This window comes from Pipra filicauda, unplaced genomic scaffold, assembly GCF_003945595.2.
Source record: "Pipra filicauda isolate LSUMZ 115617 unplaced genomic scaffold, ASM394559v2 scaffold474_size475410_pilon, whole genome shotgun sequence".
In the NCBI taxonomy this organism is placed as follows: Eukaryota; Metazoa; Chordata; class Aves; order Passeriformes; family Pipridae; genus Pipra; species Pipra filicauda.
Genome location: NW_024104614.1, coordinates 208,983 through 234,517, shown reverse-complemented (window position 1 = coordinate 234,517; position 25,535 = coordinate 208,983). Strand labels below are relative to the sequence as shown.

Below are 25,535 nucleotides of genomic sequence, written 5' to 3'. Positions count from 1 at the left end.
GCTGCGGACAGCAGCGGTGCCGGGAGGGACCGGCCTCCAGTGCTTCCTGGCCCCATCCCAGTGTCATGCGTGGGGCTGTCGGCGGCTCAGAGCGATGGAAATCCCAGGGACCTCAGGGTGCTCCGGGCGCGGGGAGGGGCCTGCAGCCAGCCGTGCTCCCTCTGCCGGAATGGTCCTGGGACCCTCGGGGCAGCCTGTGGACCCCCAGCCCCTCCGTGGGCTGGTGCCGTCCTCAGGGCCCCTTGCGAGGCTCGAGGCCGCCCCCCCGGGCCAGCCCTGCCCGGGAGCGGCCCCACGCTGGTGCTGCTGGGGAGAAATCTCATCCCCGTGCGGACCGCGGGCAGGAGCTGGGAAGGGACCGCCCGGTGCCGGCAGGGCGCGGGCAGGGTACGGGCAGCGCCCCGCCACGGGGGCCCCGGGGCCGGGCGCAGGTCACTGTCGCTGTACGGCCGGGACCGCGGCTGGGCCCAGGTGGTCGGGTCGGGTAGGGACGGGACAGGACGTGGCGGCGCGGGGTCTGTGCGGGGTCTATTCGGGCGGGGGCGGACGGCGCTGCGCGGGGTCCCGGCACCGCCAGGGGGCGATACCGGGACGGGACGGCTCCGGTAGGGGGTGTGTCCCGCCAGACCCCGCCCCCTCCCGGCCCCGCCCCGCCCCGCCCGCGGGACCCGCCGGTGCCGCCGCCCCGGGGGGACCCGGTCCCGCCGCGGGGGCGGGGCGAGCTGGGCCCCCGCGTGACGGGGGATCGATGGGCTCCCTCCGGGACCCAACGCGAGGCTGTGTTCCCCACCCACCCGGGGCGGTGGGGCTGCTCCCCCCCTGCCCCCTGCGCTGGTCGTGGGGCAGCCGCCCTGGCCTGGCGGGGCACCGGGGCATCGCCAGCGCGAAGCCTCTCCGCATCCCAAGCACCCGGGCTCGGCGGCAGTAGCCATGGCAACCAACCGGTTAAGGAGCCTCTCTCGTTGCCATGGAAACCGGTCCTGGTGTCATCCCTGCCGTGACTCCTGGTGCTGGAGGAGGGGGGGTTCAGCTGGGGGCTGTGGGGCCATGGGGTCGTGGGCCATGGGCGATGGACAGGGTTTTGTGGGGCAGCTGTGTGAGGCTGGCTCTGGGCAGGAGGTGAACTCCTGGGGGGACTTGGATAGAGTAAGGACCTCACCAGCCCTGGCTGCACCCCTATGCAGGGCCACTACCAAGAGTGACCAGGGTACAGGGGATGGGGCAGGGCCCCCACTCGAGGCACAGGGCACAGAGAGGTGCATGTGAGAGATGGGGACTGCTAAGGAGCCTCCCCTGGCCCCCCATCTCCCTCAGCTCCTGGCTTCCCCATTCAGCCACTGAGGTCAGGTTTGTGGCAGATCGGGTGCCTTTGGGGTGTCATTAGAAGCACCAGGGGGCTGTGCCATGGAGGGGCCAATGATATGGGGGTGGTATGCTGTTGGGGGGGTTGGAGCAGCTGAAGCCCCATCTGCTGCTTGCACCACCTTCCCAAGGCCTCTCTGTGCCACTGAACCCACCACAAGTGGTCCAGTGGGGTGCCAGGGTGGGGGTCCTTGCACAGGCTGTGGTGCTGGGTGAGAGGTGCCATATTGGACACAGGACACTCCAGAGCCTCATCAGCCGATACCACACCCAACCCTTCTGGCGGTGGCCGGCGGTGGCTGTGCAGCTGCTCCTTGGCCATCACTGGGCCCTCTGGCCCTTGCTTGGCAGCGGCTGCCTGGCATCCCCAGTGTGCTGCGGCCGGCATGAGGCTGCCTGGGGGCTCCTCAACTGCGTCGCTGGGAGCAGGGCCTGGCAGGAGGAGGCTGCTTCCACTGCTGATCCCTGTGCCAGGCTGCCCGTCTGCCCGCTGCCACGGCCCTGCTGCCGGCAAGACATCTGGGCAAGGGCAGCTGGGGACGCTGCGCCAGCTGCGCGTGGTGCTGGGCTCCTATGACGCAGGAGCTCACAGCTCCTGCCTTGCCCCATGGCCTCCTGTCCGCTCTGTCCCACTGCTGCCCTTCTGCTCTTGGCCTCAAGCAGCTACACTGATTCCCGTGGCTCCTCTCCCAGCCCCACAGGACACCGTCCCCCTCCATGTCCTGTCCCACTGATGGAGCTGGTGGCAAGTCCCAGCTGGTGCCCACGTGTCCTATGGGTTCTGTTTTCACCCTGCTGGCAGGGCCCAGACCTGTTTGGATGGGGATGAACAAGACCCCTCCATCCTGCTGAGGTGCTGCAGGACATGTTGCCCCTGGACTCATGGGGCTGTCAGAACAGGGCGGTGTGGGTCACACTGTGATGCAAACCCTCTGCCATGACCTTTGGCTGGGTGTGGGCATCACTGCCCTCCTGCCCTGCTGCACCTACAGGCTTCCCCCACCTCTGTGTGCTCTTGGGATCTCTCCTGCCACAGCCATTCTTTCCTACAGGCCCTCTGCCTGCCCTCACACCCTTGAGCCCCTGGTGTCCCATCCTGGCAGGATGCAGGTGGGCAGGCTGCCGACTGTGCCCGGGGATCACAGCAGGTGGTGCAGCCGTGCTGACCAGCATCTCCACAGCGCGGCTGCCCCATTTTCCGGGTGGCGTGCTGCCAGCTGCCCGCTCCCTGCCCTCAGGAGGTTTCCCAGCACCTCCAGCACGTGTCTCACTCCTGGGAGGTTTGACCGCTGCTGGTGACAGGACAGGGTAGGGCTGTGTGGCCGATGGCCGGGATGCTGGCCCTGGGAATGCCTGTGGGAATGGTTCCCCCCACCCAGGCTCTATGTGACTGGGTCTGGGACGTTCTCAGGAGGCTCTGCAGGGGTACAGGACACTTTGCAGGGATGCTCCTTGGCTTGACAGAGGAGTCATGCCTCTCTCCATTGTCATTCCCGGGCAGCCTCTTGCAGTTAAGTGGGGCACTGATGCTCTGCCTGGCCCGGTGCCAGGCTCCTGCCTGCTACTCAGGCTCAGGGGCCACTTGCAGCTGATCCCCCCCTCCATGGCCAGGGAAAAACGTCTGTCTTCCTCCTTCCCTATGCACATGCGCTGCCTGCAGTGGGGCTGCAGGCAATGCAAGGGCATGGGTGATGCCCAAACCGTGCCAAACCTCCCCGCTCCCAGCACACTGAACCACATACCCAGCCCTGGGCATTTGGGCCAGGGTTAGGTCAGTGCTCTGCTGGGGGATCAAGCCCCCTTGGTCTGCTCTGCCCCAGAGACACCCTCAGTTTGTCCCCCGATGCTGGTGGCACTCTGCGCATGGGCTAAGCCAATGCAGTCTTGACAGCGTAGCCCCCTGTGCTGCCGTCAAATCCCAACCCCTGAAATGGAGCCATAATCCAGGGATTAGGGGATTAGTGGTCTTTCACGTGCTCCCTCCCCCCCATCTGTTTTAGTAGGAAAATCCCTCTTGTGCCGAGCCCACGCACTGTGGCCTCCTGCAAAAAACCACCCTCTGTCACTTGGCACTCACCATGGCTGGACCCCAGCCCACTGCCCCTCTGCCCAGCCACAGCCTCCATGTGGGAGAAGGCTCTGCTAACCCCCCAGACCCACCTGCAAGTGTGGCTCTGCCTTCTGCATTCTTCCTGCAGCCCTTGCCTCCCAGTCCCATCCCTTGGGAGTGGGCCAGCCCCTTCCTTGCTCCAGTGCTGGCTCCTACTCAGGGCCAAGGGATGCAGAGGTGAGGGGCTGGTGCTGCTGTGGCTGGTCGGGGCAGCTCCATGCAGTGGCTGCCATGCAGGTTCCTGGGTGGGGGGTGCCCACCCTGAGCTGCCCACCCTCCCTGCTGCCATCCTGTGTCACTTGCCGTGGAGCTGGGGCTGTGCCACTGCAGCTCTCCAGGGATGCCCAGTCTGGGGGTCCTGGCTGCAACCTTAGGGCAGGGATCAGATCATCCTGCTGGGCTGGGGCGAGGGGTCCGAGCCTCCCTCCCGCCTATGAGGTCAGGCTGGGGAGCCTCTGCGCTGCAGAGCAGCTGGCCCCGCACCAGGAGAAAGTAAACAATTAATTACAGCCGTCAAGAAGTAACGGAGGCCAGCGGGCTGTCATGATCTCAGACCGCGCCGGAGGAGACGCCGGGAGCTGCAGCCAGCTCCGGCTCGGGGATCCTCCTGGATTAAGTGCATGAGAGAACAGAGAGCAGCAAGCAGCCCTGCAAGGTCCCTCAGCAGCCCCACAAGGTCCTTCAGCAGCCCCCAGCCAGCGGGTGGCCTGTGCCCCTGGTCCTGCGGGGGGTGGTTGTGAGGTCTGGGGGCTCTAAAAGCAGCACAGGACCCAGGGGATTCGGTGCCATCTCGACCCTTCTTCAGGGCCAGCCTTGGACCTATGAGTCTGAGGAGGCTGTTCTGGGTGTGACCCTGGCCCCCTGGGCACCAGGAGAGGTCAGACCAAGCCTGTTCCTCTCTATGGGCAGCGTTCTCCATGCTGCAGGGTCGACTGCCTCTGTCGTCCCCCCGGCTCTGCTGTAGGGTGATCTGGCCATCCCTCCCCCTCTCCGGGTGCCCTGAATGGTCCTGCTGCTGGGACAGGGGGCTTCGCCCCTGGCCGGGGCCCTGCTGCCTGCAGAAGGGTCCCCTGCCTGACTGGTGCTGCCCACCCGGGAACTGCCCCCACCCGGGACCCGCGGGTCGCCGGGGCCGCCCGGGGAGGGGCTGCTCTGACCCCGGGCCCCAGGCGCCTTCAGAGATGCGTCGGTCCTGCAGACGCAGGTTCTGTCCCACTGCACACCCTGAGTGTGTGCCCGATCCCGGGACTGCGCCGGGGTCCGGTGCGGGAGCTGGTGCGGGTTGCGGGGGCTGGCGGCGGGGTGCGGGCCCGGTGCGAAAGCCGGTGCGGAGTGTGGGCACTGGTGCGGGATGCGGGGGCTGGAGGCGGGGTTCGGAGCTGGGGCGGGTGCGGGGTCGGTGCGGTTGCGGGGCCGTCCCGTCCCGTCCCGCCCGCGCCAGCCGGGCCCGCAGCGCTGCCCTAGTTCCCCCCCACGCCTGGCGCAGCCGGGAGGCGGCCCCGCTCCGCTCACTCGTCTCCGCGCCCCCCCCGCCGCCGCCCCCCCTCCCTCCCCGCCGCGGCGGGGGCAATGCCTCCCGCATACGTGATGAAGCGGGCGGCCGGGCTGGGCTCCGCCGGCAGCAGCCGTGAGCCGTGAGCCCGGGCGCCTCCGCACTGCAGCCCCCTCCCACCGGCGCGGGGGGCGGCGCGGGGACGCGGCTGCTGCGGAGCGAGCGCTCCAGCTCCGGCGGCAGCGAGCGGCCGCGGCACCGGCGCCATGCTGAACAACCTGACCGACTGCGAGGACGGCGACGGCGGCGCAAGCCAAGGTGAGGCACCGGCACCGGCGACCGGGACAGCGGGGCAGTCCCGGGGCGGCCGCTCCCGCCGGGCCGAGGGCCGGGGCTCGGCGCTGGCGGGGGGCAGAAGCGTCGCAGAGCCGGGGGCCGGGGGCTGGGGGTGCCCCGCCGCGGGGCGGGCGGGCGGCACAGGCACCGACACCGGCCGCGACGGCAGCTCGCGGCCCCGCGGGGCTGCGGCGGGCGGTGCGGGGATGCTCCCGCTCCCGGCGCCTCCGCGCAGCCCCGGCCGCACTCCCGCCGCTGCGGCAGCCTTGGGAAGCGGTGGCGCGGCCGAGCCGTGCGGGGCTCGCCGGGGAGCCTCCTCCCGGGCGGGGGCAGCTTGCTGAGCTCCGGGCGATCCTGCCGGGCCGGTCCCGCCGCCTCCTGGACAGCCCCTGCCGGCCGCCGCACCGGTCCTGTTCCTACCTGCCCGGGACCCTCGCAGGGATCCCCGCGCCCCACTGCCGCCCCCCACCCCTGCCTCCTGCACCTCCGCTGCAGCCTCCCCAGCCCTCCCTTCTGCCACCCCCCATATCCGGCTGCCGCCCCCCCATCCCTCCCTATCGCCTCTCTCACCCCCGCTGCCGCCCCCCCATTTTTCCCTGCTGCCGCACCCCCATCTCCGGCAGCCGCCTCCCCATCCTGGGCAGCCGGCCCCCTCTCCCTTCCCAGCTCCCGCCTCCCCGTCCCTATCGCCCCCCCCACGCACCCACCGCCCCCCGGGGCCGTCGCCGCTGTCCGCGGTGCTGAAGTGGCCGCCCGGGCCCTGAGCCGGGGCCGGCAGGAGCCGCTCGGCCCGGGGACGAGCCCAGCCCAGCCGAACCGAGCCCGGTCATGCTGACCCGAGCCCTGTCGTGCGGAGCTGGTCCAGTCCAGCCTGTGCCGTGCCGCACCGTGCCCCGTCCCGCTGCAGCCCTGGCGCAGCCCCGGCTCAGGGCCACTGCCCGCCGCGGGCGAGGGGCCGCTCGGCCCTCCAGCAGCCCCGTCACTGCTGTCGCTTCGGCCTGAACCCCCTGGGCATCCGGCATCGCCGAACTGTGTGAGGGTCCCCGCTCTCCCCGGGGCCACGTCCAGCCCCAGGTAGCCAGGTAGCTCAGGCCCTGGTCTTGCGTGTGTTCCTGTTGGGCACAGGGATAGGCTGGAGCCAGGGGGATGCAGTGTGTGCCCAGAAGGACTTGCACTGCCTCTCTGACCCTCACAGACCCCACCAAGTCCCCCTCCCAGGTCCCCTCTTGGGATCTGCCAAAGCCCCAGTCGGGAGGACAGGGTTGACTCTGGCAGTGGCTGTGGGGGTCCCAGCTGCCCACAGTGGGGCTTTGGGCACAGCCACAGCCGGGCTCTGCATGTTCCTCTGCTCTGCCGACCCCAGGCTGTTTATTTGCTTGTTTATTTGCGGCTCCACTCAAGGTCAGGGCTGGCAGGAACCTTCTGGGGGCACCTTGCCGGACTGGGGTTGCCGCACTGGCCCCCAGCCGTGCCCTTCCCTGGGCTCTTGCCCTCCCCTTGCCCTCTGCAGCACCAGGGTTTCTCCTCCACTCACTGTTTTCCATTGTGGCAGTGCCGGCGGCATGGCAGCAGGCAGTTCTGCTCTCCTGGTGTCTGGCAGGAGGGATGGACTCAGTGCCACTACAGATGGACCAGGCAGACTGTCCCTGGAGCTGAGCCTGGCGAGATGGTGCCCTATGGGATGGCGGTTGAAGGGCTGGAGGAAGCAGGAGTGTGGAGGGATTGGGAGAGCAGGGATTGTCTGTAAGAAGGGGCTCAGCAGAGCCCCCCTCACCCACGACAAGGGCAGTTGTTGTGGGGAGTTGAGTTGTCCCCCCCGCGCCAAGGGTCATGCTGAACTCCCAGCATGAGGTCTGTCCATGGGGACAATGGACACAACCTGGGGGGTGGCAGAGCTGTTGCATGCCAGCAGGCCCCCTCCACATGTCCTGGCTGCTCCAGTGCTGGATGTCCAGCAATTTGCCGAGACCAGCACAGCCGCTGAAGCCCTGGGTGCCACTTAAACCATTTTTATCAGAAAGGCCAGCAATGTCCTCGCTCAGGTCCTGCTCGGGACAGCCTGTGCGAGCCACATGACCAGGGCTGGAAGGGCTCCAGCCCCAGCAGCCCAACAATGGCTGGACTGGTGCAGACCCTCTGGGGAGGTGATGGGAGTGGGGAGCAGGAGCCTGTAGTGTCCAGGCTGGCAACTCACTCTGCTCTGGTTGGGGTGTGGGGATGTCAGCTGCAGCCCCACCACAGGTTGCCATGACGGTGCCCAGCCCAGGGGCAGTGGGATGTCCAAGGAGGGCAGACCCAGGGCCAGGAGCTTTGCTGGAACTTGTGTCCACGGCCATTTCCAAGGGAGGACTTGGGCTGTCGGAGAATCTGGGAAGCTGTTTAAATGCAGCCAGCCAAAGCGCCTGTGCTGGAAATCCTGCGCTGCAGGGCCGGCTGATCAAAGGGAGGATAATCCCAGGTTTAGGAAGGAAGAGGATAGGTCTGAAGTAGCAGTTGGTCCAATTTGGGTCAGGCAGTGAAGGAATCCAGCCCAAAAGGCCACTCAGTGTGCTTCCTGGCTGGAGGGGCAAAGTGCAGCCCTAGGGCAGAGGGAGCATCCCACCCTCACACTGCACTCTCCCCCCCTCCCCCCCCCTCCCACCCCCCTCCCCCACCCCCCTGCCCCCCCACCGCGCTGCAGCCGGAGCTGGCACTGCCATGACGCTGCCAGCCCGAGCCAGCACTGCTCTGGCCACCAGTGGTCTCTGCCTCAGTGGGGCTGCAGGGGCTGCATGGCCTCTTTGAGGGTCACCCTCCCCAGGGCAGCTGTCAGACACCCTTGTGCAGGGGAGAAGGAAGCCCGGGTGGGTGCAGAGATGCCACCACCATAAGGCCCCTTGGCCATCCCCATCTGCCTTAGCTGCCCCGGGCCGGCAGCCCCGGGCCAGGCAGTGGCTGTGCAGTCAAGTCCCCTTGATAGCTGGGAGTGACAGAACAGCAGCGTGGCCTCCCTGGCCAGCAGCTCCTGCAAAACGGCAGCAGCTGGGGACATCAGCCAGGGCCACGTGCTCGCCCATGTGCTCTCCGGGCTGCTGGGGTCACCCTGGGGTGCCCCTTGCCGCAGGCAGAGCCCCGGGAGTCAAGGTGTCCTGTGACAAAAGTCAAGGTGTCCTGTGTGCCTCCAGGGGAGCCCCGAGGCGTCTCCAGTGCCGTGAGCAGCCGTCGCACTGCTGCTGCCCCTGGGGCTGGGGGACCGGGGCGGAGGGGTGGCACAGGGGGTTCCGGAGCTGTCAGCAGCCCCGTGCAGGAGCACAGACGGAGGCGCAAGGGGGTGTGGGGCCGGGGCTGTCCCTGCCACGTCCCTCCTCACCCAGTGCTCCTCCTGGCCAGTGCCGCAGCCCCGGCGCCCGATGTCCCTGGCTGGGGCTCACCGTGTTCTGGGTGCTGCGGAGGGGACGGGCCGGCCGCGGTCGGACAGGAGCAGGCAGCAGCAGCCCCGGCAGCAGCCCTGGTTAATTAGCCAGTGGGGGGTGGCTGCTGGGGCTCCCCCAGCCAGTGCTTGGTGCCCTGCGCCGTGTAAAGCGATTAGGGAGGATTTGGGATAAGGGACATGACGCTTCCCAACCCAATTTAGGGCTAAGTAAAAAGCCATTAGAAGATCAAATTGTGACTTCTGCCCGAGCACTGCCCTGGGGGGCTCCGGGAGTGCAGTGATGGTCCCTCGGCGCCGGGGCCCCGGGCTGCCGGTGTCGGCTCTGGGCTGCCCTGGGCAGGCAGATTGGTGGAAACCCTGCCGCGAGAGGGGCTGCGTGGTGCCCACGGCGGGGCTGCGGGTTCCTGCCAGCGATCCCGCCGCCAGCCCTTCCAGCCGCCGCAGCAAATTAAAAGGCCGATTCATGTTGAATGATCCCTGGGGAGGGGGGCGGATGAGCGCCGGGATCGAAGCCTGGCACGGCTCGGCTCACTCCGTCTCTCCTGGCTGGGCTGCTGCCCTCGATGCTGCCAGCCCCGTCCAGCGCTCCCGTCCCGCTGCTGCTCGGCCCCGGCTGCACTGGGGCAGCGGGGCACGGCCAGGCCCGCGGGCGCTGGGGCGGCTGGCAGTGTCCCACGTGTCCCCGGGGCCGGGAGGCAGCAGCCCCTTGGTGCCGCCGGCCAGGGCTGGCCGTGGCGGTGGCAGGTTGAGGACGAGTGCAGTGCCCCTTGCCTGTCCTTCCCGCCCTGCCTGCTCCTGCCTGCCCTGCCTGCCCCTGCCTGCCCTGCCTGCCGACCACGGGTCTGTGGCAGCTGCCGGGAAGAGGCTGCACCAGCCCCGCTGCGGCAAAATGGTCTCCGTCAGGAGCAGGAGCGGGAGCGCTTTGTCACCTGGGACCCCGCGTCCTGGTGCTTAACTCCTTCCAGCCTGCGGGGCCGGGGCGAGGCGGGAGGCCGGGGGTCCCCCCGAGCCGTGCTGCATCCTCATTCCCACCGGCACGGGGCCTCTCCCGGTGCCGGTCCTCCCAGCGGCACCACCAGGAGAGGGGCTCCTGAGCCCCAGGCCGGCCCTGGCAAGCCTGGGTGATGCCAGGCACGGGCCGCGGTCCCGGCGCAAGGGGCGGTGGCCAGCGGTGGGGGTGGAGGGAATCCGAGTTGTGGGTGCTGTTGTGGTGACGTAGGTTGGAGCGTGGGCACCCCAGGGTGCTGCTGGCGCCTGTCGTGTGGAGCCGGGCAGTGCCAGTCCCGCGGGGTCGCGGTAGGTGGGCTGGGGCCGGGGGTAGGGCCGCACCATCCGTCGGGTGCCAGCGGGCCAGGGCGCGGGTGCCATGTGGGGCCAGAGTCCGGCTGCCTGCGCCGTTACATAAGAGCGGGAGCCGAGGCGGCCGTGGCTCGCCGTTGCCATGGAAACCTGCACGGTGATGTCGTCGGCTGGGTACCAGGCGGCGAGGCGAGGCCCCCGCGGGCTCTGCTCCCCCGGAGGGGTCCCAGAGCCTTGCCAGGCTGCAAGCACGTCCCCCTGTCAGGCTGCCCGTGCCCCCTGGCTGCCACCCAGCCCCACTCGGTCCCGAGGAGGAGGTGGGCTCCAGCCACCCCTGGTTCTATGTCCTTGGGTCCCCACACTGGGGATGGCCCCAGCATTAGCCTGGATGTTGTCCTGTTGGCATGGTGGATGTCTCACGTCAGTACAGTCCCCGGAGCTGCTGTGGGTGGGCAAGAGCTGTGGTGAGCGGGTGGGTGCCAGCCCACACTGTTGCTGTTACCTAATGAGCATTCAAACTTTATACCAAACCTGGAGCAAGGAGCACATTGGGTCCGTGTTGAGACTCTCTGTGGGGGATATGGGGCAGGTTATGTGCCAGTGGTGCAGCCTGGGGTGCTGGGTGTGTGTCCAAGAGGACTCTGGAGTGAGGCTGGCAGGACCCATGGGCTGGAGTGTCTCAGGGCCACTGCCATGGCCATTCCTGTGCAGAAGGAACCTGTGGGCTGTGCCCTGGGATGTGGCTGGGCCCTTAGGGACACTGCTGCCCTGCTGCCTCACACTGGAGGAGCTCAGGGATGGCAGGAGGTGGGGGCCAGCCCACGGGTTGGTGTCACCTGTGGCACTTGGGGTTTCACCTCCTGGTCAGCCCGGAGCACCGCGTCTGCCGGGGAATTGCAGATGGTGAATCACTGCTGCACACTGGCTCCCAGGATCATGAACATGAGTCAACTGGCAGGAGGCTGGCTCTCTTCAAAGGACCAGGCTGCTCCAAACAGTTGTAGGGTCTGTCTTGGGGCTGCCACCGTGAGTGGGTGGCTGCACTGTCCCAGCATTGTCCTTCTTCCCCCAGGTGCTCATGGGCTCCATGTTGAAGTATGGGGGAGAAGACATCTCTTGCCCTGGCCGCAGGGTGTGGAGCTGGTCTGTGACCCTGCTCACGCAGGCAGCCTGCCCAGTGGTGCAGCAGCCACTGGCAGTGGAACTGCTCTGGCTGCGGGGCCATGGTGGTGGGACAGGTGTGTGGCAGGGAGCCCTTCTCTCCATGCCCAGGACCGGGGACCAGCCTGCCTGCCCACATTTCCCTGTGCTGTGGGGACCATCATCTACCCAGCCATTTGCCCAGTACTGTGTCCTTTGGCTCCTGGTCCCTGTGTCCCGTCTCCTCTCTGCTTTGGGCCTTTACTCAGGGCTGTGCCTCTCCGGCAGCGCCGTCCTCACTGCTGCTCCATTTCCAGCCTGATTTATTTCTGCTGCTCTGCAGCTCAGCTGTTTTCCTCACTATTAAGCCAACTCTGTTTCTTCTGCACTAGGTCATTAATACAGTGAGTGGCAGTGGCCCCATCTTGGCAGCTCTGTGGGTCCTGCACTGCTGTGGGTGGCTCTGCTGCCCCAGGAACCAACTGCCCTTGGTGGTGGCACTGCCGGACGCCTTCCTGCCCTGTGGCCCCCACTCCTGTGGTGCGTGTCTGGGAGCAGGACCAGACACCTGGCCACTCGCCTCACTCCCAGGCACTGTGCCGGGACCATCCCCTCTGCTCTGGCGCTGAGCAGCCGGCCGGATCCTGTCCCTGCCGACGCAGTGCTGCGGGCAGCCCCGGCGTGCTCACCCACGGGCACCTGGTGCCATGAATTATTGCTTCCAGCTGTCCCGCCGGAGGGTTCCCCCTGGATCCAGTCCGCCTGCCTCAGTGCGTGGATGCGCTCCGGCGGGTCTGCGTGTCAGCACAGCTGCGCAGGGCAGCACGTGGCTCCTGGGGACAGCGGCCCGTGCCCGCGTGTGGTGTGGGAGGGGATGCTGGAGGTTGGGACACCGGGGCTGCCATTGCCTGTGCCGGGACTGGGTGCCAACATGCTGCCCGCAGCTCTGTCAGCCCTCCTGTGGGAGCTGTGGGCGGCTGTGACCTCTCGCAGCAGTGACCTTGTATGGTGGAGGTTCTCCTGATGTGGGCAGGGGCAGGGGCTGCCTGACTGACCCAGTGGTGTCTCTGCAGGCGATGGCAATCCCAAGGAGAGCAGCCCCTTCATCAACAGCACGGACCTGGAGAAGGGCAAAGAGTACGATGGCAAGAACATGGCACTTTTCGAGGTAGGGCAGGCACTGGGGCAGGGAGGATGCTGGGGAGGGGGTCAAGCTGGGCAGCTGTCCTGCAGCACCCTGACCTGCACTCTGGCACTGGGATATGCCCAGTGCAGGGTGGGCATGTGGGGTGGCTTCTGGTGAGGTCTCTGAGTCCTGGGGCTGGCTGGGGTCCCCAAGAACTGTCCTCACAGCTCGGGGCTCTGTTCTCCACAGGAGGAGATGGACACCAGTCCCATGGTCTCGTCCCTGCTGAGTGGGCTGGCCAACTACACCAACCTGCCACAGGGCAGCCGGGAGCATGAGGAGGCTGAGAACAATGATGGGGGCAAGAAGAAGCCGGTGCAGGTGAGGACTGAGGAGGGACACAGTCTCTTCCCCAGCCCCTGCCTGTGCAGTGCTGGGCCACAGGCAGCCCTGGGGGCAGAGGGTCCCTTGGCCTTGATCAGGGGGTGGTTTCACCTGGGATCCTTGGCTGCTTTGCAGGAGGAGCAGGACCCTTTGCTCCTCTGCCAGCCAGGCCCGTGAGTCCTGATGTCTTGCTGTTCCCTCGACAGGCCCCGCGGATGGGCACCTTCATGGGCGTCTACCTGCCCTGCCTCCAGAACATCTTTGGAGTCATCCTCTTCCTGCGCCTCACCTGGGTGGTGGGGATCGCCGGCATCATGGAGTCCTTCTGCATGGTCTTCCTTTGCTGCTCCTGCGTGAGTTTCAGAGCCAGATGTGCCCCCGTTGGCCTCGCCTGGGATCTGGTGGTCACCAGTCTTTCTGACTGGGCTGTGGAGAGGTGCAATATCTGCCAGCCCACCTTGCCCTGCCCTGCCCCTGCCCCTGCTCTAGCTCTCGCCCCACTTAGAGCAAGGAGAAGCCTTCAGCTTCCCAGAGGAATCAGCAGTGGATCAGTGCTCAAGCAGTGACCCAGATCGTAGCTGCCATGCAGGGGGATGTGCTGGGTGTCCCCTGCCCTGGCACCTTGCTGTGCTGCAGTGAGCCATCCTGCCAGGACAGTCACCCCAGAGCAGAGGCTGAGTGGGCTGGCCTTGGGCAGTGTCCTGTGCAGCCTGAGGTCCCCCGTGGTACTGCCTGTCCCTCTAAGGGGTTCGGCCCCTGCAGCTGCGCTGCTGGCCAGCAGCCCTGACTGCCCATCTACCCACATGTCTGTCCATCCATCCTTCCTGGGCAGCCCCACCCTGGGCAGCCCCACCCTGTGGCACATCTCATCGTGGCCCTGGGGAGCCCCATGTCCCCTCACAGCCCCAGCTCTCCCTTCCACTCCCCTGTCCCTCGGCCCAGCTCTGCCGGGTGCCCACACCGTGTTTCGTCCCGCAGACGATGCTGACGGCCATTTCCATGAGCGCGATCGCCACCAACGGCGTGGTGCCAGGTACAGCCAAGCCCGTGTCCGTGCGTGTGCCGTGCGCGCGGGGAGCTGCTCCCTTTCGGGTCGGGTGCCTGCAGGGACTTCTCCCAGAGAGCATCCCCCGGGGGCACCATCCGCTCCCCAGCCTCCTGCCACCAGCCCGCGCGGGATCCCCGCGGCCCGGGGGGAGCGCAGCGCTGGAGCCGCCACCCGTCCCCAGAGCCGCGAGGTGCAGATGGCAGCGAGAGCCGCCAGCCGCGGCTCCTCCCTCCGCCAGACTGGCGAGGCCGGGGGGAGCCGGGAGACACGCGGCGGGAGGATGGGAGCCGGGCGTGCTGGGTGCCATGGGCTGGGCGGTGGGGTGGTGTCTCCCGCCGTCGGACACAGGGACGCTGCGGTGTGTGGGCTCTGTCCCTCCCGGGAGGCACCACTGGGTCCGTCCAGCGGGTGCCCTGGATGCCTCCCCCAGAGCGCGCCCAGCCCTGCAGATCCCTGGGGAGCCGGGAGCTGCGCCGGGCTGGGCACGGCACTGACAGCCCAGCGCAGGGTGTAATTAAAGCTATTTATCATCCTGCTGCCGCAGCGGGACCATCGATCCCGGCAGCCCAGCTCTAAGAGCTCCTCTGGGAGGACGGAGCAGGGCCTGGCCCAGGTCTCTGGGGATCCAGTTCCTGTCTGGTGTCCAGGGGACACATGTCCCTTTGGCCATCCCTTTGCACCTGGCAGCTGGGCTCCTGGGAAATGACTCCGGCAGTGTGATCACTCCTACTGCTCTGGGGCCCTGGGGACTACATCCTGCTCAGTGCTGGAGCCGGGCCCAGGGCTGCCCTGGCTCCAGTCTGCCCTCTGGGATACCTGACAGGGCTAGGGGTGCCACTGGGGTCTGGCTGGGACCGACTTTTGCTCTCTCTGGCAGCGGGTGGCTCGTACTACATGATCTCACGCTCCCTGGGACCTGAGTTTGGAGGGGCCGTGGGGCTCTGCTTTTACCTGGGCACCACCTTTGCCGGCGCCATGTATATCCTGGGCACCATCGAAATCCTGCTGGTAGGTGCCTGGTCCTTGCCCCACACAGTGCCAAGGGCTGAGCTCCTGGCAGGGTGGCTCTGCCCTCGCCTGCACATGGTGCCCAGTCCTCATGGCACATCAGGGTACTGAGGCTTTGCGTGGGGGCCGAGGGACCCTTCCCCAGGGTCCCCCCTGCAGGCTGTTAGCCGGGCAGTGATACCATGACTCTCTCCCAGGCCTACATTTTCCCAGCCATGGCCATCTTCAAGGCAGAGGACGCCAGCGGGGAGGCGGCCGCGATGCTCAACAACATGCGTGTGTACGGCACCTGTGTGCTGACCTGCATGGCCACCGTCGTGTTCGTGGGAGTCAAGTATGTCAACAAGTTTGCCCTGGTCTTCCTGGGCTGTGTCATCCTCTCCATCCTTGCCATCTATGCCGGTGTCATCAAATCAGCCTTCGACCCACCAAGCTTCCCGTGAGTATGGGGTCCCACGGGGCTGCGGCAGGGCCGGGGCACGCAGGCGCACGGCTGAGTGCCTGTGTCCCCCCAGGATCTGCCTCCTGGGCAACAGGACCCTCTCGCGCCATGGCTTCGACCTCTGCACCAAGACGGTGGTGGAGGGGAACGAGACGGTGGGTTCCAAGCTCTGGGAGCTCTTCTGCACCTCCCGCTTCCTGAACGCCACCTGCGATGAGTACTTCACCATGAACAATGTCACCGAGATCGAGGGCATCCCCGGTGCTGCCAGTGGCCTCATCCAAGGTGAGCATGGCATGGGGACATGGGCATGGGGGCATGAGGATGGAAGCACGGAGGAGGAGGCACAGGACAAGCCTGGGTGAGCTGTGGTGGGGTGGTGGCCTTACCTGCTGGGCATCTCTGCTGGCAGGGCTGGTGGAGGGGTCGGTGCTGTTGTTGTGAGGGTGTGAGAGTGACCACTGTACCATGCCAAGTGTTGTGTGGGTGGGCAGTGCTGGGTCCAGGTAGGGGTACATGTGGGTGATGGCTGCTGGTGGCTGCTCTGCCCTGGGGCACAGTGAGCTGTGCCCACACCACACCAGGCAGTGGGACAAACTCCTGCTCTGGGTGACAGAGCAGGGCGCTGCAGCCACCCGCGCAGTCTGTGTCAGCCAGCAGAGTGGCTCTGAATGATGCCCAAAGGCTGGAGAGGAATAAATCGTCCCTCTCCCTCCTCTTGGCCTTTGGAAAGGCTGTTATTGATCTGAGGTTTTGCGAAAAGCGATCGCCCCTTGGGGGCACTTTGCTGCTGCGGCCACAGCCGGGCTGGGAGAGTGGCCAGGGCTGCAGAAAGAGCCTGAATTTGCTGGGAGGAGCTACTTCTGACCTGTTTTTTCTGGAGATGCTGGTACATCTGCCAGGTGCTCACGCGTGGTAGTGGGTGGCAGAGGCCAATGCTCCGTGCCACACTCAGAGGATGTCTGCAGACCCCCACACCAGAGGAGTTGTCGGGACTCAGGAGTGCCATAGAGCCATGAGCAGGATCAGTCCTTCCTGCTGGGGCTGCTTCAGCCATCCTGCCGTGGTGGCCGTGTGGATACAGGGGCGGGAGCTCAGACTTGGCCAAATGTGTGGTGCTTGGGGCTGTGACTGTCACTGTGGTTGGTGGAGCGCAGTCGTTGGGTGGCCGGGAGCCTCTCGATGGCATCCCACGCTGAGGTCTCGAGGGGCAGATAAGGTCTCCCTGGCTGCTGGGTACAGCCTGCTCCTGCTGGTGACAGTGCTGTCAAGGAGGGGGCGTGGACTCCCACCCACCCAGCCGGCCTCTGTCAGGGCAGCAGGCAGCAAATGCTCCCACATCAAGGGCAGCGGGGCAGAGCCAGCACCCTGCTCTGGGGTGGCTGGTGGAGAGGGGGACCAGGCTGGCAGCATCTTGGGGAGGGTGGCACTGTGTGGCCCTGGTAGAGGTGTCAGAGGCTCACTGTGCCCTAAGCAAGGGGTCTCCCTGCAGGGAGAAATATGCATTTCTGTGAGGACAAGATAGGCAGGTTCAGTGGGGGCTGCCAGCCCTATCTGTCACCTGAAAGCAGCCAGGGAGGGAGAGCTCAGGGCCCCTTTGCCCCTCTCAGCAGCCCCCCAGCAGTGCTGTGCCAAGGGCAGTTGCCTCTACCCAACGTGCCCAGTGCTGGCTGCTCTCCACTGCTCCAGTTTCTCCCCTCGATCTGCGGCCAAGGCAGCACACGGAGGGACACTAAGCCTGTTACATCAGCCCTGCACTCGTAATCCCATCAAAAACATTATCAAGTTACTTTGACACGATCCACTTCCCTTAAACCTGTGTTGATCAGCATTAATTATATTACCCTCTTAATTATTTGCTACTGCAATCCCGTGTCATCTGCTCCGGTATCTTGTGAGGGTGCTGCCAGCGGCATCACGACCTGCTCTGGTTGCCCACCTGTGCTGCCAGGCCTTGTCCCTCGCCTGCTGGATGCCCGTGGCCCCAGCTGCTGACTGTGCCAACCACTCAGCAAGGCCCGGGAGAGGGAGGCAGCACTGGACACCCCCCGGCTCCGTCTCTGCAGGGTGGGCGGTGCTGTGCTGGATGTGGGGGATTGTGGGCATTTCCATACGCCGGTCTCCCGCCTCCTCACAGAGAACCTCTGGAGCTCGTACCTGACCAAGGGCGTGATCGTGGAGAAGCGGGGGCTGTCCTCGGTGAGCCCCCCCGACACCCCGGTGGACATGGACCAGCCCTACGTCTTCAGCGACATGACCTCCTACTTCACCCTGCTCGTCGGCATCTACTTCCCCTCGGTCACAGGTGGGAGCCGCGCCCGGCGCCGCTCCACGCCGGGGGCACGGGCGGGCACACGGGGCGCCGTGGGGCACACGTGGCGCCGGTCGCGCCCCGCGGAGCCCCGCGTGTGCCGCCCCCGCGGTGGCGGCGGCGTCGCGGGGGCGGGTGGGGCCGCCACCGCCTCCCACGCACCGCCCGCGCTCCAGATCTGACGGTGCCGCGCTGACGTCCCGCCGCTCCGGTATTTTTAGCTCCCCGGGGGCGGAGGAGCCCCACCGTCCCAGTCCCGCAGGGGAGCCGAGCGGGGCGCAGCCGCCGGGGCCCCTCTGGAGCTCCCCTGGGGCCAGAGCCGGCGGGACCACGCCGGGGTGCCCCGGGCGTGGCGGGCGCTGGAGGGTCCGGCGCTGCGGGGTCCCCGGCTGCCTCTCAGCCTCCGCTGCCTGCCCTCCCGCTGCCCAGTCACCGGCAGGTCCCGGTTTCTGCGGAGCACGTGTCCCCGGTGTCGCGGGCTGTGGGGTCCTGCCCTGCCTCCTGCTGTGGCCGGAGCACGGGTCATCCCTCGGGCCGTGCCAGACCCGTGTCCGGCCGTGTCCCGGCGTGACCTCCTGCCCTCCCAGGGCAGCGTCGGGGCTGGACGCTGTCCGTGCCCCTGCTGCAGTCACCGTCCCTGCTTGAGCTAATTAAGGGCTGATGAGACAAGGCACTTGAGAGCTTTTGAGCCTAATCCTTGAGTGGCCTCAGACTGTGGTTTGGGGTGGGGCGAGGAAGTGCTGGGGGGATCAGAGTAGCACGCTGGGGGCCCCAAGCCACAGCAGCGCCTTCTCTGCTGCCCGCCGTGCCCGCTCTCCAGCCTGGCACACACCGAGCCGTGCCCTGATGTGCCCAGGGCTCATGCAGTGCTTGGCATGAGCCATGCTGCCGTCTGAGATGGCTGTGGGCTGTAGCTCTGCTCCCCCTGTCACCGTCTCCTCTTTCCTCAGGCATCATGGCTGGCTCCAACCGCTCTGGAGACCTGCGGGATGCCCAGAAGTCCATCCCCACGGGCACCATCCTGGCCATCGCCACCACCTCTGCCGTCTGTATCCTTCAGGGCTTGAGGCTGGGCTGTGGGGCTGAGGGTGGGTGGGCTGGCTCTGCGGGGCTGGGGCGGGGTCTCGGTGCCACACTGGGCAGGTGGGCAGGCAGGCAGGCAGGACTCCACACTTTCCTGGCTCTCCTTGACCACCTGGCAGATATCAGCTCCGTTGTCCTCTTCGGAGCGTGCATTGAGGGGGTCGTCCTGCGTGACAAGTGAGTGTCCCGGGGCCATGGGGGGCATGAGGGGAGGCTGGCAGCCCCCAGGAACGGGCTGGGGCAGGGGCAGCCCTGGGGGCAGGTGGGAGTGTGGGGGAGGCTGCAACTAGGGCACACTGGGCAGACGCAGTGGCACTGGAGGGTTTGTGGGTGTCTCGAGCTGGGACTCGATCTTGTAATAGGCTCTGGGGGCTTGTGTGTGCCCTGCCCCCCCACATTTTGCTGCATTCCTCCTGCTCTGGGGCTGCAGGCAGCCGCTTGTTTGTCAACAGCCAGGGCTGCCCGTGCTCGTGCTCCTGCCTATCTGGGGCAGCCCCGCTCGCCTCACGCTGCAGGTGACACTTCTGGGTCGCCAGCACCAACACAAACATGATCCAACTGCATGCAGCGTCATCAGCCTCCTCTGGCAAAGGGACAGGGAGTCCTGTTCCACACCTCCCCTTATCCCTTGCAGGGATGGGGGCAGGCCCCCGGTGACTTCAGACCCCGCTCCCTTGCTTGCCCCTCATGGGGGGTGGGCCCTTCCTGAGTCCTGTCACATCCTCTCAAGGTGGTGTCATTGCGGGGGGCTGGGTTGTGCTGCTGTGGTGCTGGTGCTTTCAGGGCCCAGTCACGGGACAGAGCCACAGGTGATGCTGGTGCCCCGCAGGTTTGGTGAGGCTGTCAACGGGAACCTGGTGGTTGGCACCCTGGCATGGCCGTCCCCGTGGGTCATTGTCATCGGCTCCTTCTTCTCCACCTGTGGGGCTGGGCTGCAGAGCCTCACGGGAGCCCCCCGCCTCCTGCAAGCCATCTCCAGGGATGGGATCGTGCCCTTCCTCAGGGTAGGTGTCCCCCAGGTCCAGTGCTGCCCACCCTGAGCGCCCGCCGTGGCCGTGGCTCCCACTAGCATGAGGGACCAGTGGCCACCCACTACCTTGGCTGCCGGAGCAGCCCCACTGCCCTGCCCTCGTCCCGCTGGCACCGGCGCGTCGGTGGGCGGCCGTGGTGGCTCCGGCTGCCGTGTCAGTGGGAGGAGAGTGCCGGGAAAGGTCAGGATCCCCTCCCCCACGCTGCCGTGCCGCTTCATATTTTATCTGCTCTCTGAAGACGCGTTCCCACAACCTCATCTCTCCAAATCCAACCCGACAGCTCCCCCCAGGGAAGAGCGGGCTAATTTTATCCTCCCTCCTTCGCCCTGCCAGCCCCAGCCTGAGCTCTCGCTCGCGCCGCCTGCACCCTCTAATGCATCCGGACACGCGCCCCCGGCCCCCCCCGCATCCCCACAGCCACAGGAGGGGCCGCTCTCCCCTGGCAGAGTGTCCAGCCCAGACATGGGGTGCCCGACTCTGCTCTGGCTGTGGCTGAGCTGAGGTTCATCCCTGGTGGGGGTCCCAGGGGGACAGGGGCTGTGCTGGGTGTGGGGAGGACCACGCAGACTGGGAACGGGGCTGTACTGTCAGCAGGAGTCAGTCCTGCCAGCACTGGGACTGCTGCCCTGGCACGATCCAGCTTGGGACGTGTGCCAGTTCATGGCACCCAGTGCTCCCAGTCCCTGCTCCTGCCAGGGCTGGGTGTATGGAAGGGTTCAGCATCATGCTGAGGACCCATGCCCAGGGCTGCAGGGTGCCGCAGCGCCCTGACACGGCCTTCTCCCCCTGCTTCCAGGTCTTCGGCCACGGCAAAGCCAACGGGGAGCCGACATGGGCCCTGCTGCTAACGGCCTGCATCTGCGAGATCGGGATCCTGATCGCCTCCCTGGACGAGGTGGCTCCCATCCTCTCCATGTAGGCAGCGTACTGTCCCACCCGCACCTTCTCAAGCAGCGGGTGTTGCGTGCGGGTCTCTGCTCCTCAGGGTGGGGGGACACACCTGCTGCCTTGGCCCCAGTCCAGGAAGAAGGGGGTCCTGCAGGGACTCCAGGGTCCCCTTCTTGGCCAGCATTGGGGACTGCCTGCTCCGCAGCCCTGCTCCCCTGTCCATCAGCGGGGCCTGCTCTGGCATTGACCACCCTGGGACTGGGAAGTGCCGAGGGCCCAACTGCGACTCCAGTCCCTCACAGTGCACCCGCTCAGCCCCATCTCTCTCCTGCAGGTTCTTCCTCATGTGCTACATGTTCGTCAACCTGGCGTGTGCTGTGCAGACGCTGCTGCGGACGCCCAACTGGCGGCCCCGCTTCCGCTACTACCACTGGTGAGCTGGGTCGGGATGAGGTGGGACAGGGACCTCCCAGGACACCCTGGACCGGGAACCCCATGGCACCCTGACAGTGCTGTGCCCCCTGCAGGACCCTGTCCTTCCTGGGCATGAGCCTCTGCCTGGCACTGATGTTCATCTGCTCCTGGTACTACGCGCTGGTGGCCATGCTGATCGCCGGCCTCATCTACAAATACATCGAGTACCGCGGGTAAGGGTGGCCACGGCGCCACAGACTCCGGACAGCCCCTCGGCGTGGGCTGCTCAGCTCCCTTGGGCTGCTCGTCCTGGGATGCTCCACGGTGCCAGGGTGGTTCTCTGTGGCTGGAGCTGTGACCATCCCTTACATGCTGCTGGTTCCCACAGGGCGGAGAAGGAGTGGGGCGATGGGATCCGGGGGCTGTCCCTGAGCGCGGCCCGCTATGCCCTGCTGCGGCTGGAGGAAGGGCCCCCGCACACCAAGAACTGGAGGTGAGGCTGGGCAGGGGATGGCGATCTGGGGGTGCTGGAGCAGGGACTGGCTGGGAGCGGACACTGACCGCAGGGCTCTCCTTCCAGGCCACAGCTGCTGGTCCTGGTCCGCGGGGATCAGGAGCAGAACGTGGTGCACCCGCAGCTCCTGTCCTTCACATCGCAGCTCAAGGCTGGGAAGGGCCTCACCATTGTGGCCTCTGTGCTGGAGGGGACCTTCCTGGACAACCACCCACAGGCACAGAGGGCGGAGGAGGTGAGAGCTGCCTGCAACAGGACGGGCACTGCCAGCAGCAGGTGCCCATGGTCCCCAGGTGCCCAGGGTCGTTCCTGCCCCGTGACCAGGACTGGTGGCCCCAGATGGCCCAGATGGCCTTGGAGCAGCACTGGGCAGGGCCTGGAGACTCAATGCTTCACTAATGCTCGGAGCACTGCAGGGATCTCCAGACCTCTCTCTCCCACCAAGAAACCAGAGACGCTGGCACCAGCCAGACACTGGTCCCAGTCTTGGCCAGCTGCTGCAGGGCTTGGCACAGCACGGCATGGTGCCTGGCCAGGGTCTGCTGTGCTGCTGGGCTGAGCAGACCCCGCATCCTCAACTGTCCCCATGGTCTCTGTGGTCCTGGTGCCAGGCAGGGTGGGAGACGGGAGCGTTTCCCTGCCAGAGCGAGAGCCCTCCCCACCCCCCACACCCGCCGGGCGGCACATTAATGAGATTAAGCCCTCGGAAGCAAACAGTTTCTCTCCCATGCAGACATGTTATAATTTCTCTGAGTAAATAACTCTAATTGCTGCTCCACCGCCCGTCAGAGCCCTGGCACAGGGACACCCTCAGCTCTGCACGGCACAGAGCCGTGTGCCAGCTCCGTGCACCACTGGGCATCACCCCCCTGGCCTGGAACCACCGACCTGCCATGGGGCACGGAGACCTGGGCACCCTGTGGGGACCTGCACCCCACAGCCTGCACCCCACACCCCACAGCCTGCACTCTGCACCCTACAATCTGCACCCTATACCTCACGGTCTGCGCCCTGCACCCCACACTCTGTGCCCTGTACCCCTACAATCTGCACCCTGTACCCCACACCCCCCCACCTGGCCAGGGTGCCACTGCTGGTGCTGGTGGCTGCTGTGCCTGCGGCCTGTGCCCATTCCTGAGGTCTCTGACTTCCCTCTCCCTCACAGTCCATCCGGCGCCTGATGGAAGCGGAGAAGGTGAAGGGCTTTTGCCAGGTGGTGATCTCCTCCAACCTGCGGGATGGCATGTCCCACCTCATCCAGTCCAGTGGTCTGGGGGGCCTGCAGCACAACACGGTGCTGGTGGGCTGGCCCCGCAGCTGGCGCCAGAAGGAGGACCACCAGACCTGGAGGAATTTCATCGGTAGGCACCGCGGAGGGAAGCGCTGATGGGCTGGGGGGCTCCGAACCGCCCTGGCTGACGTGGCCCTTCCCCTCCCAGAGCTGGTGCGAGAGACCACGGCTGGGCACCTGGCCTTGCTGGTGGCCAAGAATGTTGCCATGTTCCCGGGCAACCAGGAGCGGTTCTCAGAGGGCCACATTGATGTCTGGTGGATTGTCCATGATGGGGGGATGCTGATGCTGCTGCCCTTCCTCCTACGGCAGCACAAGGTAGGCTGGGCCCTGCAGAGCAGGGCAGGGACTGGGGCAGGGGCTGGGGCCGGTGCTGTCCCAGTCAAGCCGTGCCCATGACTCTTCCCTCCCTCACAGGTCTGGCGTAAGTGCAAGATGCGCATCTTCACGGTGGCACAGATGGATGACAACAGCATCCAGATGAAGAAGGACCTCACCACGTTCCTGTACCACCTGCGCATCACCGCAGAGGTGGAGGTGGTGGAGATGGTGAGTGCTGGCATAGGGTGTGTGCTGCAGTCAGGGATGCTGTGCATGGGAGAGCCAAACAGACCCTGCCATGGGGGGATATGGCACTAAGGGACACACACACACACCGTGGGAACATGCAACTCCACAGTGGGACACAGAACCGTGGGAGGGCACAGCACCACAGGGACATGCTGGGCTGTGCTGGGAGCAGTCAGTGCAGCTCACCCTGCCCCACATTTCTCCTGTTCCCCCCACAGCATGAGAGTGACATCTCTGCCTACACCTATGAGAAGACACTGGTGATGGAGCAACGTTCCCAGATCCTCAAGCAAATGCACCTCACCAAGAATGAGCGTGAGCGGGAGGTGAGGCTGCAGGACAGGCTGGGTGGGCTGAGACCCCTGTGGTGGCTGTACTGCTGACTGAGCTGCCCTGCCAGGCAGTGGGGCTGTAGGCTGCCCAGCCAAGCCTTCTTCTGCCCCACTCCCCTGGCTGATCCTGTCCTCCACAGATCCAGAGCATCACGGATGAGTCCCGTGGCTCCATCCGGCGCAAGAACCCGGCCAACACCCGCCTGCGCCTGAACGTCCCTGAGGAGCAGGCTGGCGATGGCGAGGAGAAGCCGGAGGAGGAGGTGAGGGGCTGCACTGAGACAGAGTCAGGCAGGCAGCTTGCCCCAGTCCCTGCCCATCATCCCCCTCTCCTTTCTGCAGGTCCAGCTCATCCATGACAAGAATGCCACCACCTTCTCCAGCAGCTCGCAGTCCCCTGGTGATGAGGTAGAGGCAGCCCCCGAGAAGGTGCATCTCACCTGGACAAAGGAGAAGTCCGTTGCCGAGAAGAACAAGAGCAAGAGCCCTGTCAGCCCTGAGGGCATCAAGGACTTCTTCAACATGAAGCCGTACGGCCTCCCATGCTGCCACTCCATCCCACCCATGCCCTGTCCCCCTGGTTGTCCCTGCCTGCCTCAGCCAGATGGGTGCAGGCAGGGCCATGGCAGCACTAACTCAGTCCTTGCCCTGAGGAGAGGTTGGGCAGCCCGGGTGCCCTGAGTGCATCCCTGCAGAGGGGCTGGGGGGGAGGTGGTGAGGGGTCACTGTGCAGGTGACACAGAGGGATGGAATGCCTGGGCTGCATGTGCTGCAGGGACTTGGGGTGCACACCTGGCACTCACCTCTTTTCTCTCTCTCTCTCTCTCTCTCGTTCTTTCTCTCTCTCTCTCTCTTTCTTTCTGTCTCCTGGCCCCATCGTGCTCCTGGCAGGGAGTGGGAGAACCTGTAAGTCTGGGTTTGGCTGGGTGCCGGGGCCGGGGGGGGGGCTGGGACGTGCTCAGGATGGGGAGCCATCGGGGCTGCCCCCGTGCAGGAGGGCGGTTCAGTGAGCCGTGACATCTGCCGTGCCAGACGGCTCACCCGGGCGGCACGCGGGGGCCGTGGCTGCCAGCCCCGTGCACCGCGCGCTGCCCGCGCCGCGCCCTCCCCGTCTGCCCTGTTACGGTGCCGGCAGCTCCTGTGAGCTGGAGCTCAGGCACTCACGGTGACACTCACACTGTCTGCTCCTGCTCGCTCCCACACGGCTTGGCCCCGAGCAGCCATGGTGTGCTGCTGCCCGTGGGCACCGTGTGTTGGCCCTGCGGCTCATGGCCACTGATGAGGGCTCAGAGTAGCCAGCACCGTGCCCAGCAAAGCTTGCTGCACCCCAAGCTTGTGCCACAGCCCAGCTTGGACCCCTCTGGGGCAGGAGGCCAGCCTGCCCTGTGGCCCCTCAGGCCCAGTGTGGGGATGGAGGCTGGCTCTGCCTGTCCCGTGCCCACACGTGCTGTCACCCACAGGAACCAGTCCAACGTGAGGAGGATGCACACGGCTGTGAAGCTCAATGAGGTGATTGTGAAGAAGTCCCAGGACGCCAAGCTGGTCCTGCTGAACATGCCAGGACCACCCCGTAATCGGAAAGGGGATGAGAACTGTATCCTTCCTATGGGACCAGGCACCAAGACCCCTCTCTGCAGGAGGAGCTGGGGTCCGTGACTCCCCCAAAGGTGGTGGGTTTTGCAGACAAGTGCTGAGACACACAGGTCTAGTGCCTGAGCCAGGATCCCCCCACCGATCCAGCCCCTGGCTGGGTCCAACAGGTGGTGTTGGCACCATCCTGCCCCTCTGGCAGCACCGTGATGGGTGATGGGGCCACATGACATTGCACCTGCACGCATGAGTGCAATGGCACATCACGGGCCTGACAGAGATCTGCAGGGCTCAGCTGTCTGCTGGCTCAGCCACCGTCCCCACTGTGTGGCACCAGCACAGGTGGGCTCCC

The 25,535-nt window shown here is 66.3% G+C and overlaps 1 protein-coding gene across 3 annotated transcripts in view; it reads left to right on the top strand.

Moving 5' to 3' along the window:
* The window catches only part of SLC12A5 (solute carrier family 12 member 5), a 31,889-nt gene that overhangs the window by 1,459 nt on the left and 4,895 nt on the right, over positions 1-25,535 (top strand). The window contains exons 1-25 of one of the 3 annotated variants that reach the window (XM_027745885.2): positions 5,036-5,282; positions 12,225-12,319; positions 12,527-12,658; positions 12,868-13,014; positions 13,640-13,694; positions 14,587-14,717; positions 14,915-15,156; positions 15,233-15,444; positions 17,297-17,464; positions 18,421-18,519; positions 18,673-18,730; positions 19,383-19,557; positions 20,381-20,499; positions 20,807-20,905; positions 21,000-21,119; positions 21,275-21,379; positions 21,467-21,635; positions 22,566-22,761; positions 22,840-23,009; positions 23,109-23,240; positions 23,480-23,587; positions 23,734-23,856; positions 23,936-24,123; positions 24,485-24,499; positions 25,054-25,187. In XM_027745885.2, the coding sequence (XP_027601686.1) occupies positions 5,231-5,282; positions 12,225-12,319; positions 12,527-12,658; positions 12,868-13,014; positions 13,640-13,694; positions 14,587-14,717; positions 14,915-15,156; positions 15,233-15,444; positions 17,297-17,464; positions 18,421-18,519; positions 18,673-18,730; positions 19,383-19,557; positions 20,381-20,499; positions 20,807-20,905; positions 21,000-21,119; positions 21,275-21,379; positions 21,467-21,635; positions 22,566-22,761; positions 22,840-23,009; positions 23,109-23,240; positions 23,480-23,587; positions 23,734-23,856; positions 23,936-24,123; positions 24,485-24,499; positions 25,054-25,187 (3,244 nt within the window). In that variant the 5' untranslated portion in view covers positions 5,036-5,230. Of the gene's footprint in view, positions 1-5,035; positions 5,283-12,224; positions 12,320-12,526; positions 12,659-12,867; positions 13,015-13,639; positions 13,695-14,586; positions 14,718-14,914; positions 15,157-15,232; positions 15,445-17,296; positions 17,465-18,420; positions 18,520-18,672; positions 18,731-19,382; positions 19,558-20,380; positions 20,500-20,806; positions 20,906-20,999; positions 21,120-21,274; positions 21,380-21,466; positions 21,636-22,565; positions 22,762-22,839; positions 23,010-23,108; positions 23,241-23,479; positions 23,588-23,733; positions 23,857-23,935; positions 24,124-24,484; positions 24,500-25,053; positions 25,188-25,535 lie in introns of those variants that run through there. The other 2 variants (XM_027745884.2, XM_027745886.2) reach the window with 2 other exon arrangements.